Here is a 13,223-nt window from a genome sequence, read left to right on the forward strand (position 1 = left end):
GTTGCCATTTTTGGAAGTTACTATCAAAACTCCCTGCAAGACACTTTCCAAATCTCAACACATTGCTGCAACGGCAACAATTCTCCTCAGCTCCTCTCTGGGCAGACTTTAAATTTGCGATACTTACTGCCCAACTGCAAGATCCAAGATATCGTGATATCTATTAGACACTGTCAGGAAGGAAAACGCTTATCTTAACTTAGGAAGGGTGTGAACCTCAACTGTGTGTTGGACGAGAAGATGAGAATCAGCTGGATTGGGATAAGAATGGGAGGAACTTTGGATTGAAGCGGGAGTGGTGTGCAGATATAAACTGTGAGGACTACAGCCCACCAAAAAAGACTAGTGAAAAATTGGGCCACTGCTAAAATTGGCACGGCGGCACAGTGGTTAGCACAGCTGCCTCACAGCAGGGACCCGGGTTGGATTCCGATCTTGGGTGACTATATAGAGCTTACCCATTCTCCGGTGTCTGCATGGGTTTCCTCTGGGTGCTCCGGTTTCCTCTCATAGTTCAAAGATGTACAGGTTAGGTGGATTGGCTATGCTAAATAGCCCCTTAGTATCCAAGGATGTGCAGGTTAGGTGAATTGGCCATGCTAAATTTCACCTTAGTGTCCAAAGATGTCCAGGTTAGGTGGATTGGCCATGCTAAATTGTCCCTTAGTGCCCAAAGATGTGTAGGTTAGGTGGATTGGCCATGCTAAATTGCCCCTTCGTGTCCAAAGGTGTGCAGGTTAGGTGGATTGGCCATACTAAAGTGCCCCTTAGTGTGCAAGGATGTGCAGGTTAGGTGGATTGGCCATGCTAAATTGTCCCTTAGTGTCCAAGCTTGTGCAGGTTAGGTGGATTGGCCATGCTAAATTGCCCCTTAGTGTCCAAAGATATACAAGTTAGGTGGATTGGCCATGCTAAATTGTCCCTTAGTGCCCCATTTGGAGTAATGTTGTCATTTATCTCAAGAGGCTTGGAATACAAAAGCAGGGATGTACTTCTGAGGCTTTATAAAGCACTGGTTAGGCCCCATTTGGAGTACTGTGAGCAATTTTGGGCCCCACACCTCAGGAAGGACATACTGGCACTGGAGCGGGTCCAGCGGAGATTCACACGGATGATCCCAGGAATGGTAGGCCTGACATACGATGAACGTCTGAGGATCGTGGGATTATATTCATTGGAGTTTAGGAGGTTGAGGGGAGATCTGATAGAAACTTACAAGATAATGAACGGCTTAGATAGGATGGACGTAGGGAAGTTGTTTCCATTAACAGGGGAGACTAGGACGCGGGGGCACAGCCTTAGAATAAAAGGGAGTCACTTTAGAACAGAGATGAGGAGAAATTTCTTAGCCAGAGAGTGGTGGGTCTGTGGAATTCATTGCCACAGAGGGCTGTGGAGGCCGAGACGTTGAGCGTCTTCAAGACAGAAATTGATAAATTCTTGATTTCTCGAGGAATTAAGGGCTATGGGGAGAGAGCGGGTAAATGGAGTTGAAATCAACCATGATTGAATGGTGGAGTGGACTCGATGGGCCGAATGGCCTTACTTCCGCTCCTATGTCTTATGGTCTTATGGTCTTAGTGTCTAAAAATGTGCAGGTTAGGTGGATTGACCATGCTAAATGTATGGGGTTATGGGGATGGGGCGGTAAGCAGGAGGGGGTTGCGGTTTTAGTTGTGAAGAGCAAGTCATCAAATAGAATCCTTACACTGCAGAAGGAGGCCATTCGGGCCCATGACGCCTGCACCTACCCCCCCACCCCGCACCCTATCCCCGTAACACCACGCATTTAACCTGCCAGTCCCCTGGTATACACACTAAGGGGCAATTTAGCATGACCAATCCATCTATTCTTTTGGAAGTATAGCAATTGTCATTGTGGAGTGGCTGCGATTCGACTGATTTGGTAGATTTTGACGGATCTGGTTCCCGAATGCCCAATGTTGACATTGTTCTGGGCTGTTCTCCATCCCCTCGATAGCCACTGTCCAACAGAAGCCTGGTGCTCGGAAGGCAGTGTTACCCTGCACCCCTACAGCACCAGAGGGGTGCCCCCACCCTCCCTATTGAACCTGGTCCCATTGCTCCTCTGGTTAACTGGATACCGGCGTCACCCCCCCCCTTTCCCGTGGGGAGGTACCTGCCTCTGATTGATGACCAACCAAGAGCAGAGTGACTCGAACCAAGTGTTGGGAAATCTCAGGAAGAAAAGCGGGCCAGATTGGAGCGCGGTGGGGCATCGTTAACGGCGAGGGTTTGGCGCCTGGTTGGCTGGGAGAGTACGCCTGGATGGAAAGTTGGCGGAGCTGAGAGAACTAAACAGGATACCTCACCATTAACGGCTTTGGAATATTGGTTGCAGTGCAACTGAACTCAAGCCGATGGATCTGACTGTCTGGCCAAAGAATATTCATTCCTCAAAGGAGAGGGGAAAAAAACAATAAAGCGATGATTCCAAATTCCTTACCGCCAACACAGAGCTGTATTATCATAAACTCAGAGACTATCACATTCTGTTCAGCAGAGTTCCCCTTCGCTGCAGTTTCCAGCTGTGAAATTTTGCCTGCCGACAGACAACATTTGATAAGCACAGATTCGCCGAAACCCTACAGTGCAGAAGGAGGCCATTCAGCCCATCGAGTCTGCACCGACCACAATCCCACCCAGATCCTATCCCCATAACCCCACGTATTTACCCTGCTAGTCTCCCTGACACTAAGGAGCAATTTAGCATGGCCAATCCAGCTAACCTGCACATCTTTGGACACTAAAGGGGAATTTAGCATGGCCAGTCCACCCAACCCGCACATCTTTGGACACTAAGGGACAATTTAGCATGGCCAATCCCCCAATCTGCACATCTTTGGACACTAAGGGACAATTTAGCATGGTCAATCCCCCAATCTGCACATCTTTGGACACTAAGGGGCAATTTAGCATGGCCAATCCACCTAACCCGTACATCTTTGGATAATCTTGAGATTCCTCTCGACACGGTGGCACAGTGGTTAGCACTGCTGCCTCACGGCACCAGGGACCTAGGTTCGATTCCCAACTTGGGTCACTGTCTGTGTGGAGTTTGCACATTCCCCCTGTGTCTGCGTGGGTTTCCTCTGGGTGCTCCGGTTTCCTCCCACAGTCTGAAAGATGTGCTGGTTAGGGTGCATTGGCCATGCTAAATTCTCCCTCAGTGTTACCCGAACAGGCGCCGGAGTGTGGCGAGTAGGGAATTTTCACAGTAACTTCATTGCAGTGTTAATTGAGTGTCTAAGATAGAGATAGGTCCTTGATTAATAAGGGGGTCAGGGGTTATGGGGGAAAGGCAGGAGAATGGGGATGAGAAAAATATCAGCCATGATTGAATGGTGGAGCAGACTCGATGGGCCGAGTGGCCTAATTCTGCTCCTATGTCTTATGGTCTTAATGTAAGCCTACTTGTGACACTGATAAATAAAAATTAATAAAAACAAAGGTTACGGGGAAAGGGCGGGAGAATGGGGTTGACAAACATGATCGAATGGCAGACTCCATTTTCACAGTAACTTCATAAAGTTAAAGTAAAGTTTATTTATTAGTCACAAGTAAGGCTTTCACAGTCACTTCATTGCTGAGTTAATGTAACCTGTTTTGTGACATTAATAAATAAACTTAAACTTCATGTCCTTTCGGGAAGGAAATCTGTTTTATTATCTGTATCTGGTCTCCTGGGTGGCTAGGCCTGAGTGTTGTAGGTGGGTGATGGGGGTGGCGTGATTCTGAAGGTGGGCGTGAATCTGATGTGTCAGCCATCTGTCCCCAGGAATGACATCGCCCACTTCCCTCAAGAAATCAACAAAGCACGAGTTTGGTAGCGGGACGCCTTCACAAACCGTCTCCTCGCGAATGGCATTCACGCATCACCCATTGCCCGTGATAGCAGGCACCAGACCAGGTGAGAAAACCCCCTTGCTAAAGGCGTCGGTATCACTGTTATTCCCCGGGCGGGGGCACCAAGCCACCTATTCCTTCTGGACCGTTTGCCACGGATTGTGGCTGCGGCTTCCCTGCGCCCCGAGCTCTCGATCCGGGCCTTGTCCTGGGGTGCGAGGAAGACAGAGGTGCCCGTCGGCAGAGTGGCTTCACCACAGGAAGGGCCAACCGGACATTGGATGCCCCGGGGCGTCACCTGGCAACCGTTGTCTGGAGCGCGATGGGATAAGTGGCGCACACTACTTGGACATGGGGGTGGTGCATCAGCCCAGGAAACCCAAGCAGAACAATTGAAATGCGGAAAGGACTTTGGAAAGTCTTAACGCTTTTACCAACCTTAGTGGGGGGGGGCAATAATATGTGGGTTTGGTCCAATCTCACTGGCAGCGTGCCATGGCAAGGTCGGGGCACAGATCATGCGAGCGAGAAAGCAGACAGGAGGGGGCATTGTTACTGCCTTCTGGCGTTTGGCCCCCAATGCCAACCATGGAACAATGGCATCAATCCGCCCCACCTCTCGGTTACCTTGGCAACGCCACAGAGAGGGGAAAAATAATAATTTAACCCCTTGCAGAAGCACCAACGGGTGGCATTAACATTACATAACTGCATGGCACTGTGGGTCAATCCAAGTTAAGGATATTTGCCCAATGGATGCAACTGATGGCCAATCATTTGGTCAACAGTTGGTGCGCCATGCACACTGGCCGTAATCTCCCGTCCACGTTCGTGGTTGGGGTTCTCCGGTGTCACCGAGGGGTGAATGGAGTTCGGGCCGGAATGGCAAATTTTCCGTTCTCGCCCATGACGAGAGAGCCCCGCCACGGACGAGACCGGAGCATCCCCGCCCACTGAGTGGACTGACGACGGATTATTTGGGGATTTATTTGGCATTCGGCACCCTGTGAAATGTCCAACGCCCAATCTGTGCCGGTGGGCATTTGTCAGGCAAACACCTCACCTGAAAATTGCAACCCCACCCTGCCCCCCCTACCCCCCGCCACCACTGGATGCTTACCTTTAACAAACATCCCAGTCATCCCAAGAGTGGAATTTTGGTGAACCTTTCCGATCCTTTGGTCAGAATGTTTCGGCCGTTCCCGCCAGCGGGATCATCTGGACCTGCCATGGCAAACTCCCTCGCTACGGAGTTCCCGGCAGCGAGGGGTGCATACAACGGGAAACCCTGTGGTTAGTGGCAGGACCAGAAGGGCCTCGTCGTTGACCATCTCCACTGTCGCAAAACATGCTAAATTTCCCCTTAGTGTCCAAAGATGTGCGGGTTAGGTGGATTGGCCATGGTAAATTTCCCCTTAGTGTCGGGGGGCTAGCTAGGGTAAATGCGTGGGTTTATGGAGATAGGGGCTGGGTGGGATTGTGGTCGGTGCAGACTCGATGGGCTGAATGGCCTCTTTCTGCACTGTCGGAATTTAATTATTTCTTTGCTGAGACCAAGCGCCGAGTTGGAAGGGCAGGATGTTTCCGTGGTATATAAAGCTGTGTACTTGTGGCTGGCGTAATGTTGACTGCCTGGTCTTTGCATCTCTTTCTTCTTTTGTCTCTTGTGAAATACACAGGAAGCCCTCGAGCTCCGGCCTCCGCTATCCACTTCCCATCATCCTCCATTATCCAGCAACCAAGCCCTTACTTTACCCACCCAACCATCCGTTACCACCATCATGCCAGCCAGGACCCGCTGAAAGAGTTTGTCCAGCTGATTTGCTCCGACAGTTCCAGCCAGGCCACAGGACAGGTGGGGTACCTAAATGTAAGGCTCCAGCTTTATTCTCTGCTGCTTTTCAAGTCTTTTTTCCGATGTAAACAGTACTTCTGGAAGTTAGCGTTCGAACTCTCGAGTGTTTTCCCCCTCCCCTCTTCGAACAATTAAAGAGTGAGTTTCCCCTCAGGCCTTCACTGGATTTTCTTTTGACTTTCCCCCCCCCCCCCCCCCCCCCCCCCCCCCCCCGCCCCCATCATTAACTCCTATCCAATCCAGTGGGAGGCACAGTGGCACAAGGGTTAGCACTGCTGCCTAACTCACGCCCAGGCCCTATCCCCATAACCATAACGCACTTACCCTAGCTAGTCACCCTGAAACTAAGGGGCAATTTAGCACGGCCAATCCACCTAACCCGCACATCTTTGGATTTGTGGGAGGAAACCGGAGCACCCGGAGGAAACCCACGCAGACACGGGGAGAACGTGCAAACTCCACACAGACAGTGACCCAAGCCGGGAATCGAACCCGGGTCCTTGACGCTGTGAGGCAGCAGTGCTAACCCCACTGTGTGAGGGAGGGAGTTCCAGGATTTTGACCCAGCGATGTTGAGGGAACGGCCGATGTATTTGCAAGTCGGGGATGGGCTTGGAGGGGAGCCAAGAGGCTGGATTACAAAGTTACTCTGGACGTGAGGGCTGCTGCACACTGGGCTTCTCTCATCAGTTGCCCCCGTACACAAAACGGTAAAGAAAATCCCTCTGCGGCAACTGATATTTTGTACTTCATTTCAAGGGCCCCGACAGAGAGACTCACTCTTTAAAGCAGTTTGATTTGCTTAAGTGGAAAGAAACACTCCTGTTGTGTTGCTTTTGATGTCATTTCGCGATCGATACTATTAATTTCTTCACTCCCTGTTTGCGAGAGTCAGGTTTGTTCGTGATGTTTCGCGTGGATTCTCTGCTGTAACAATATTCTGATGCTCTTCTCACTCCCACTAATCCTTGTCTCTGGGAGGCCAAGGTTGACACCTTGTTGGGAACTAGTTACCCTTCAGTAATCTCCGGCCAATCTTCAACCTGGGGAGCACCTCACGGGCAAACTGACAGGGAGCTTCATGGTCGGGCCCCGGGGAGTGTTGTCGAACAGAGAGACCAAGGGGTGCAGGGACATAGCTCCTTGAAAGTGGCGCCACAGGTAGACATGGCAGCACGGTGGTTAGCACTGCTGCCTCACAGCGGCAGGGACCCAGGTTCGATTCCCGGCTTGGGAGTGCGGAGTCTGCACATTCTCCCCCGTGTCCGCGTGGGTTCCCTTCGGGTGCTTCAGTTTCCGAAAGACATGCATTGGCCGTGCTAAGTTCTCCCTCAGTGTACCCGAACAGGCGCCGGAGTGTGGCGACTAGGGGGATTTTCACAGTAGTGAAATTTTCATTGCAGTGTTAATGTAAGCCTAATTGTGACACTAATAAATAAACTTAAACTTAAGTCAGGATGGTGAGTGGCTTGGAGGGAAACTTCCTGGGGGTGGTGATCCCAGGTACCTGCTGCCCTTGTCCTTCTAGATGGTAGGGGTCATGGGTTCGGAAGATGCTGTCTGAGGTGGCTTGATGAGTTGTTGGAGTGCATCTTATTTAGCGTAGGTGGCAAAGGGAGTGGATGTTTGTGGATGTGGTGCCAATTAAGTGGGGCTGCTTTGTCCTGGATGGTGTTGAGCTTCTTGAGTGTTGTTGGAGCTGCACCCATCCAGGCAAGTGGGGAGTGTTCCATCACACTCCTGACTTGTGCCTTGTAGATGGTGGACAGGCTTTGGGGAGTGAGGAGGTGAGTTACTCACCACAGGATTCCCAGCCTCTGACCTGCTCTTGTAGCCACTGTGTTTATACAGTTTGGCGAATTAAATTTGGTTTAATACAATCTGATATCTGTTTCAAATCAAACGGCCCTGAAGCTACTGAAGTGTTATTAAAAGTGAAACTCGTTTATTAATGTCTTTTAACTTACATCCTTCCTTGCCTATACGTGACTCCAGTCCCACACCAATGCAGTTGATTGTTAACTACCCTGTAATGTGGCCTAGGAACCCATTTAGTTGGATAGAAATGCTATTGGTGCCTTCTGTAAAAGAAAGGCAGTCGGTTGCAACAAACCTTCCTCAGCTGCCTCCCAAGTGCAGAAAAGAGGTTGTGGGGCCTTGTTACCAAGCGGGGAACAAGGGAGATGTTGGGGAGGGAGGGAGGGACAGAGGGAGCGAGGGAGGAAGGGAGAGAGGAAGAGAGGGAGGGAGGAAGGACGAAAGGGAGGGATGAAGCGAGTGAGGGATGGAGGGAGGGGGAGGGAGGGAGGAACGAAGGATGGAAAGGAAGGTCGAAGGGAGGAGGGAGGGAGGAGGGATGGATGGAGGGAGGCAATAGGCCGGGATGAAGGGAGATAGGGAGGGAGGAGGAAAGGAGGAAGGGAGGGATGGATGGAGGGAGGGCAGTAGGCAGGGATGAAGGGAGATAGGGAGAAAGGAAGGGAGGGAGAAAGGGATGGGGGAGCGAGGAGGGAGGGAGGGAGGAAGGAATGGAGGGAGGGAGGGTGATAGGCGAGGATGAAGGGAGAGACGGAGAAAGGGAGGGAGGGTGGGAGGAAGGTAGGAAAGGAGGAACGAAGAGAGAGAGAGGGAGGAGGGAGGGAGAGAGGGATGGAGGGAGGGAGGGAGGAGAGAGTGAGAGATGAAGAACGGAAAGGAGGGACGAAGGGAGAGAAGGAGGGAGAGATGGAGGGAGAGAGGAAGGGAGGGAGAGAGGAAAGATGTGAGGGAGCGAGGGAGGAGGGGAAGAAGGAAGGGAGGGATGAAGGGAGAGAAGGAGGGAGAGATGGAGAGAGGGAGAAGATGAGGTGGAGTTGTAGAATGAGAGGAATCTTTAAGCGTTCCAGAGGACGGGAGGAAGATGATTGCTGAGGGACCGCCAACTCTGGACAGGGGAAATCGGGAGGGGGGGATTGGTGTCACAGGAATAGGAGACCATGTGAGAGGTTTGTAGGTGTAGGAGGGGCATGGCCATGGAGAGCCAATGTGGGGAAGGCTGTGGAGAAGAACAGGTTCTAGGTGGAGGCCCTCGCTGAGACATTTTGGATCTGTTTTGATCTCTGGAGAATAGACTCAAAACCGTGAGGTAAAAACAGCATCAATTTCGGGCAGTAAATTAATTCAAAATATTTCAGTAAATTTCCAGATAATTAGTTTGGAATCTTCTCAATGAGATGAGAGCCAATATTAACGTTGCAATGTCTACGCAGTGTGGCAGCGAATGCAGAGGAAATGTGGATCCTGCTAAACATGTCGCTACTTTTCCCAAGACACTGCACTTTGGCGAGAAATTCCTATCAACTTCAGATTAAAATAGTTAATTATTGTTCTGTGTGCCCTGTAATTATCCATTCAACAATTAAACCTAACCAAGAATTAACAGTCTAAAGAAAAATAAGTAATAGTAAACACATGCATTTAGGAGTTCCAGTTAAGAGGTGGCAGGTATTTTAACTGGTGATAGTTGGATTCCCCTTCCCTGACCATAGAATCATTGAATCTCTACAGTGCAGAAAGAGGCCATTTGGCCCATCGAGTCTGCACCAACTCTCCAAAAGACCATCTTCCCCAAAGCTCTCCCCCCGCCGCCCTATTCCTGGAAGCCCGCACATTTATCATGGGAAATCCATCTAATCTACGCACTTTTGGACACTAAGGAGCAATTTAGCATGGCCAATTCATCTAACCCGCACATCTTTGGACACTAAGGGGCAATTTAGCATGGCCAATCCACCTAACCCGCACATCTTTGGATACTTAAGGGGAAATTTACCATGGCCAATCCACTTATCCTGCACATCTTTGGACACTAAGGGGCAATTTAGCATGGCCAATCTACCTAACCTGCACATCTTTGGACGCTAAGGGGCAATTTAGCATGGCCAATCCACCTAACCTGCACATCTTTGGACACTAAGGGGCAATTTAGCATGGCCAATCCACCTAACCCACACATCTTTGGATACTTCAGGGGCAATTTAGCATGACCAATCCACCTAACCTGCACATCTTTGGACACTAAGGGACAATTTAGCAGGGCCAATCCACCTAACCCGCATATCTTTGGACACTAAGGGGCAATTTAGCATGGCCAATCCACCTAACCTGCACATTTTTGGACACTAAGGGGCAATTTAGCATGGCCAATCCACCTAACCTGCACACCCTTGGACTGTGTGAGGCAGCAGTGCTAACCACTGTGCCACCGTTTCAGATACCTTAACTGCATAAGTCGGACTCCAATTAGGACACACCTAAAAAGGGCATATTGCCAGAGTTTTGTGCCTTTCAGGACAAACGGGAGAAAGCCAATAGTTTCCTGCTAGTTTCCCCATGGCAACACCTCAGCCAATCAGAGCAGGCTTGCCGACCAGTCAGTGTCCTTTTGTTCTGAAGTAGAAATTGCTGTGGCCCTTTGAAATTTGGCATTCTTGTGTTTGTCCGGATGAAAATCTGTGGTAAACAGGTCGCTCTTTTCAGTGAGAGTCAAGCTCTGTGCTACTGAGCGCCTCTTTACCGAGGATCAATAACCCTCAGTAGCACTCTGAAAAACAGTTTCAAATCTTTTTAACACGATTACAGAAAATTGGCAGCTCGTAGGTTAACGGGGCTGTGCGAAATTCCCTTGGGCAATGTTTTAATGGATTTATTAACCAGTCTTTGATAAATGGGTTAACATCTGCACTAAATAAAACACCCAAAGGAATTCAGGGAAAACATTCGGCGACCCAGAGAACTTAAACCTCACAGTGGCGCAGTGGTGAGCGCTGCTGCCTCACAGCGCAAGGGACCCGGGTTCGATTTCCGGCTTGGGTCACTGTCTGTGCAGAGTCTGCACGTTCTCCCCGTGTCTGCATGGGTTTCCTCCGGGTGCTTTGGTTTCCTCCCACAGTCCGAAAGACGTGCAGGTTAGGGTGCATTGGTCTTGCTAAATTCCCCCTCAGGTGTCCCCGAGTGTAGCGACTAGGGGATTTTCAGAGTAGCTTCACTGCAGTGTTAATGTACGCCGACTTGTGACACGAATAAATAAACTTTAAAATTAATATCTCTTCATACAGCACTCCCATGTTGTACTTGAGGGACGTATAATTACAAATACAAGTTGTGGTTGAAAGACAGGAAAGAATATTTTCTTATTGCTCAGTTTTTAACCGCATGACAGTACCGCGAAGGGTTAATGCAGCATCCCGCATTCCAAATTAAATAACGGCACTGTGACAGGGATTTATTTCCTGTCTCTCCCCGTCTCCGTCAGCCACAGGAAGTGCTAGCAAGGGTAAACTTCCTGTCAACCACAAGCCACTCACTGCAGGAACACCGTTCATTTGGCGCCTCACAGAAGATTGCTTTGTGATACCCTCGCTCTCCCCACACAGAGCACGATTTTGCGTCTGCGCGCACTCTTGCGTCACGCTCAGCTGAGGCCACCCCGCACTGTTGCATCGTTCAATGCGCAAGTTGTCTATCGTTCTCTCTCCTCCGCTGGCCGAATGTTAACAAACATTACAAGCGGTTGTTAATGTGCGACAACAGGGGACAATTCTTAAAAAAAACACACATGCCATATTCCGGAAAGCGCCATGAACCCATTGTGGGCGGCACGCCGGCACAGTGGTTAGCACCGTTGCCTCATGGCACCAGGGACCCGGATTCCCTTCCCGGCTTGGGTCACTGTCTGTGCGGAGTCTGCACGTTCTCCCCCGTGCCTGCATGGGTTTCCTCTGGATTCTCCAGTTTCCTCCCACACTCCAGAGATGTGCGGGTTAGGTGGATTGGCCGTGCTAAATTGCCCTTAGTGCCCAAAGATGTGTAGGTTTAGTGGATTGGCCATGCTAAATTGCCCTTAGTGTCCAAAGATGTGCATGTTAGGTGGATTGGCCATGCTAAATTGCCCTTAGTGTCCAAAGATGTGTAGGTTAGGTGGATTGGCCATGCTAAATTGCCCCTTAGTGCCCAAAGATGTGTGGGTTAGGTGGATTGGCCATGGTAAATTGCCCCTTAGTGTCCAAAGATGTGCGGGTTAGGTGGATTGGCCATGCTAAATTGCCCTTAGTGTCCAAAGATGTGTAGGTTAGGTGGATTGGTCATGCTAAATTGCCCTTAGTGTCCAAAGATGTGCGAGTTAGGTGGATTAGCCATTGTAAATTGCCCCGGCCTACCTCGCATTAAGTTGATCTTTCTCTACACCCTAGCTATGACTGTAACACTACATTCTGCACCCTCTTGTTTCCTTCTCTATGAACGGTATGCTTTGCCTGTATAGCGTGCAAGAAACAACTGTATACTAATACACGTGACTATAATAAATCAAATCAAATCAAAAACAAAGCCTGATCGAGGGTTGGGGATTCCTCATTGGAATGGCAGGGTCACAAGTTGGGAGTGTTGCATTTCTTTCCTTCTCTATGCTCTGGTGTGAGTCACAGGTCTTTGGAGAGGGGGGGGAGTTGGCTTGTGGAGGTCGGGGTCGGGGGGTGGTGAGGGTGGAGTTGGGAGGGGGAGTGGGGGAAGTGGGAGACAGACTCAGAACTGGGCCGCCATGTTGCCATGACGTCGGAGGTGCGGGCCAGGTCGATGGCCAGAGTCCCGCTCGCTGTGTTCCGCGATATTAAAGCCGTCTTTGTCTTCTCTGCTTGTTTCTGCTTCATTCCATGTTCGCAGCCAAACGGTGGCAGCCAGGGCAAGGTCGCGGGGTCATTTCTGTTGCCGCCGCCGCCCCCCATGGCCCGACCTGTCCCCCTTCCAATGTCTGACACAAAGTCAACCAGCGCGTCCCCAGAGGGAGGAGCTACTTCACCCACGTCACCCTGTAAGTGAAGGAGAAGTCTCCTCTCGTTGTGTGTGTGTGTCTTTGTCTGTTCCGATAACGTGACCCTCATTGCCCCCCCCCCCCCCCCCCCCCCCCCCCCCCCCACCCCCCCCACCCCGCCCGCCATCCCCCGGAAGCGTTCCTGGATAGCCTCACCTAAACCCAGGTTGCCTTCCCTGGAACCTCAAGGGGGAAGGGTCAGTTTTATCGCAGGTAGATTGGGAGGAACTGGTAGGGGAATCAAGGACTTAGTTATAGAAATCATAGAATCCCTACAATGCAGAAGGAGGCCATTCGGCCCATCGAGTCTGCACCCACAACAATCCCACCCAGGCCCTATCCCCGTAACCCCACATACCTACCCTGCTCGTCCCTCTAACCTACACATCCCGGGACACTAAGGGGCAATTTAGCACGGCCAATGCACCTAACCTGCACATCTTTGGAGTGTGGGAGGAAACCGGAGCACCCGGAGGAAACCCACGCAGACACGGGGAGAACGTGCAGACTCCACACAGACAAGATGTGCGTACAAGATGGCTTTCCACATTGTAAAACTCTAAAGGCGGGATTTTATGGTTTCGGGATGAGCGAGGTCATGGAATCCTGCCCGAGTTCAACAGATCTTCCCATTGTCCGTTCTTGTCCGCTCCG

At 50.7% G+C, this 13,223-nt stretch overlaps 1 protein-coding gene across 7 annotated transcripts in view; it reads left to right on the forward strand.

Annotated features, from left to right (window-relative positions):
• Window positions 1-13,223, forward strand: part of nfixb (nuclear factor I/Xb) — a 376,438-nt gene that overhangs the window by 312,649 nt on the left and 50,566 nt on the right. For 5 of the 7 annotated variants that reach the window (XM_078235068.1, XM_078235067.1, XM_078235071.1 and 2 more), the window contains 3 exons: window positions 3,800-3,931; window positions 5,547-5,737; window positions 12,422-12,569. In XM_078235068.1, the coding sequence (XP_078091194.1) occupies window positions 3,800-3,931; window positions 5,547-5,737; window positions 12,422-12,569 (471 nt within the window). The remainder of the gene's footprint in view (window positions 1-3,799; window positions 3,932-5,546; window positions 5,738-12,421; window positions 12,570-13,223) is intronic. The other 2 variants (XM_078235069.1, XM_078235072.1) reach the window with 2 other exon arrangements.

The sequence above is a fragment of the Mustelus asterias genome, chromosome 19 (assembly GCF_964213995.1).
Source record: "Mustelus asterias chromosome 19, sMusAst1.hap1.1, whole genome shotgun sequence".
Classification (NCBI taxonomy): Eukaryota; Metazoa; Chordata; class Chondrichthyes; order Carcharhiniformes; family Triakidae; genus Mustelus; species Mustelus asterias.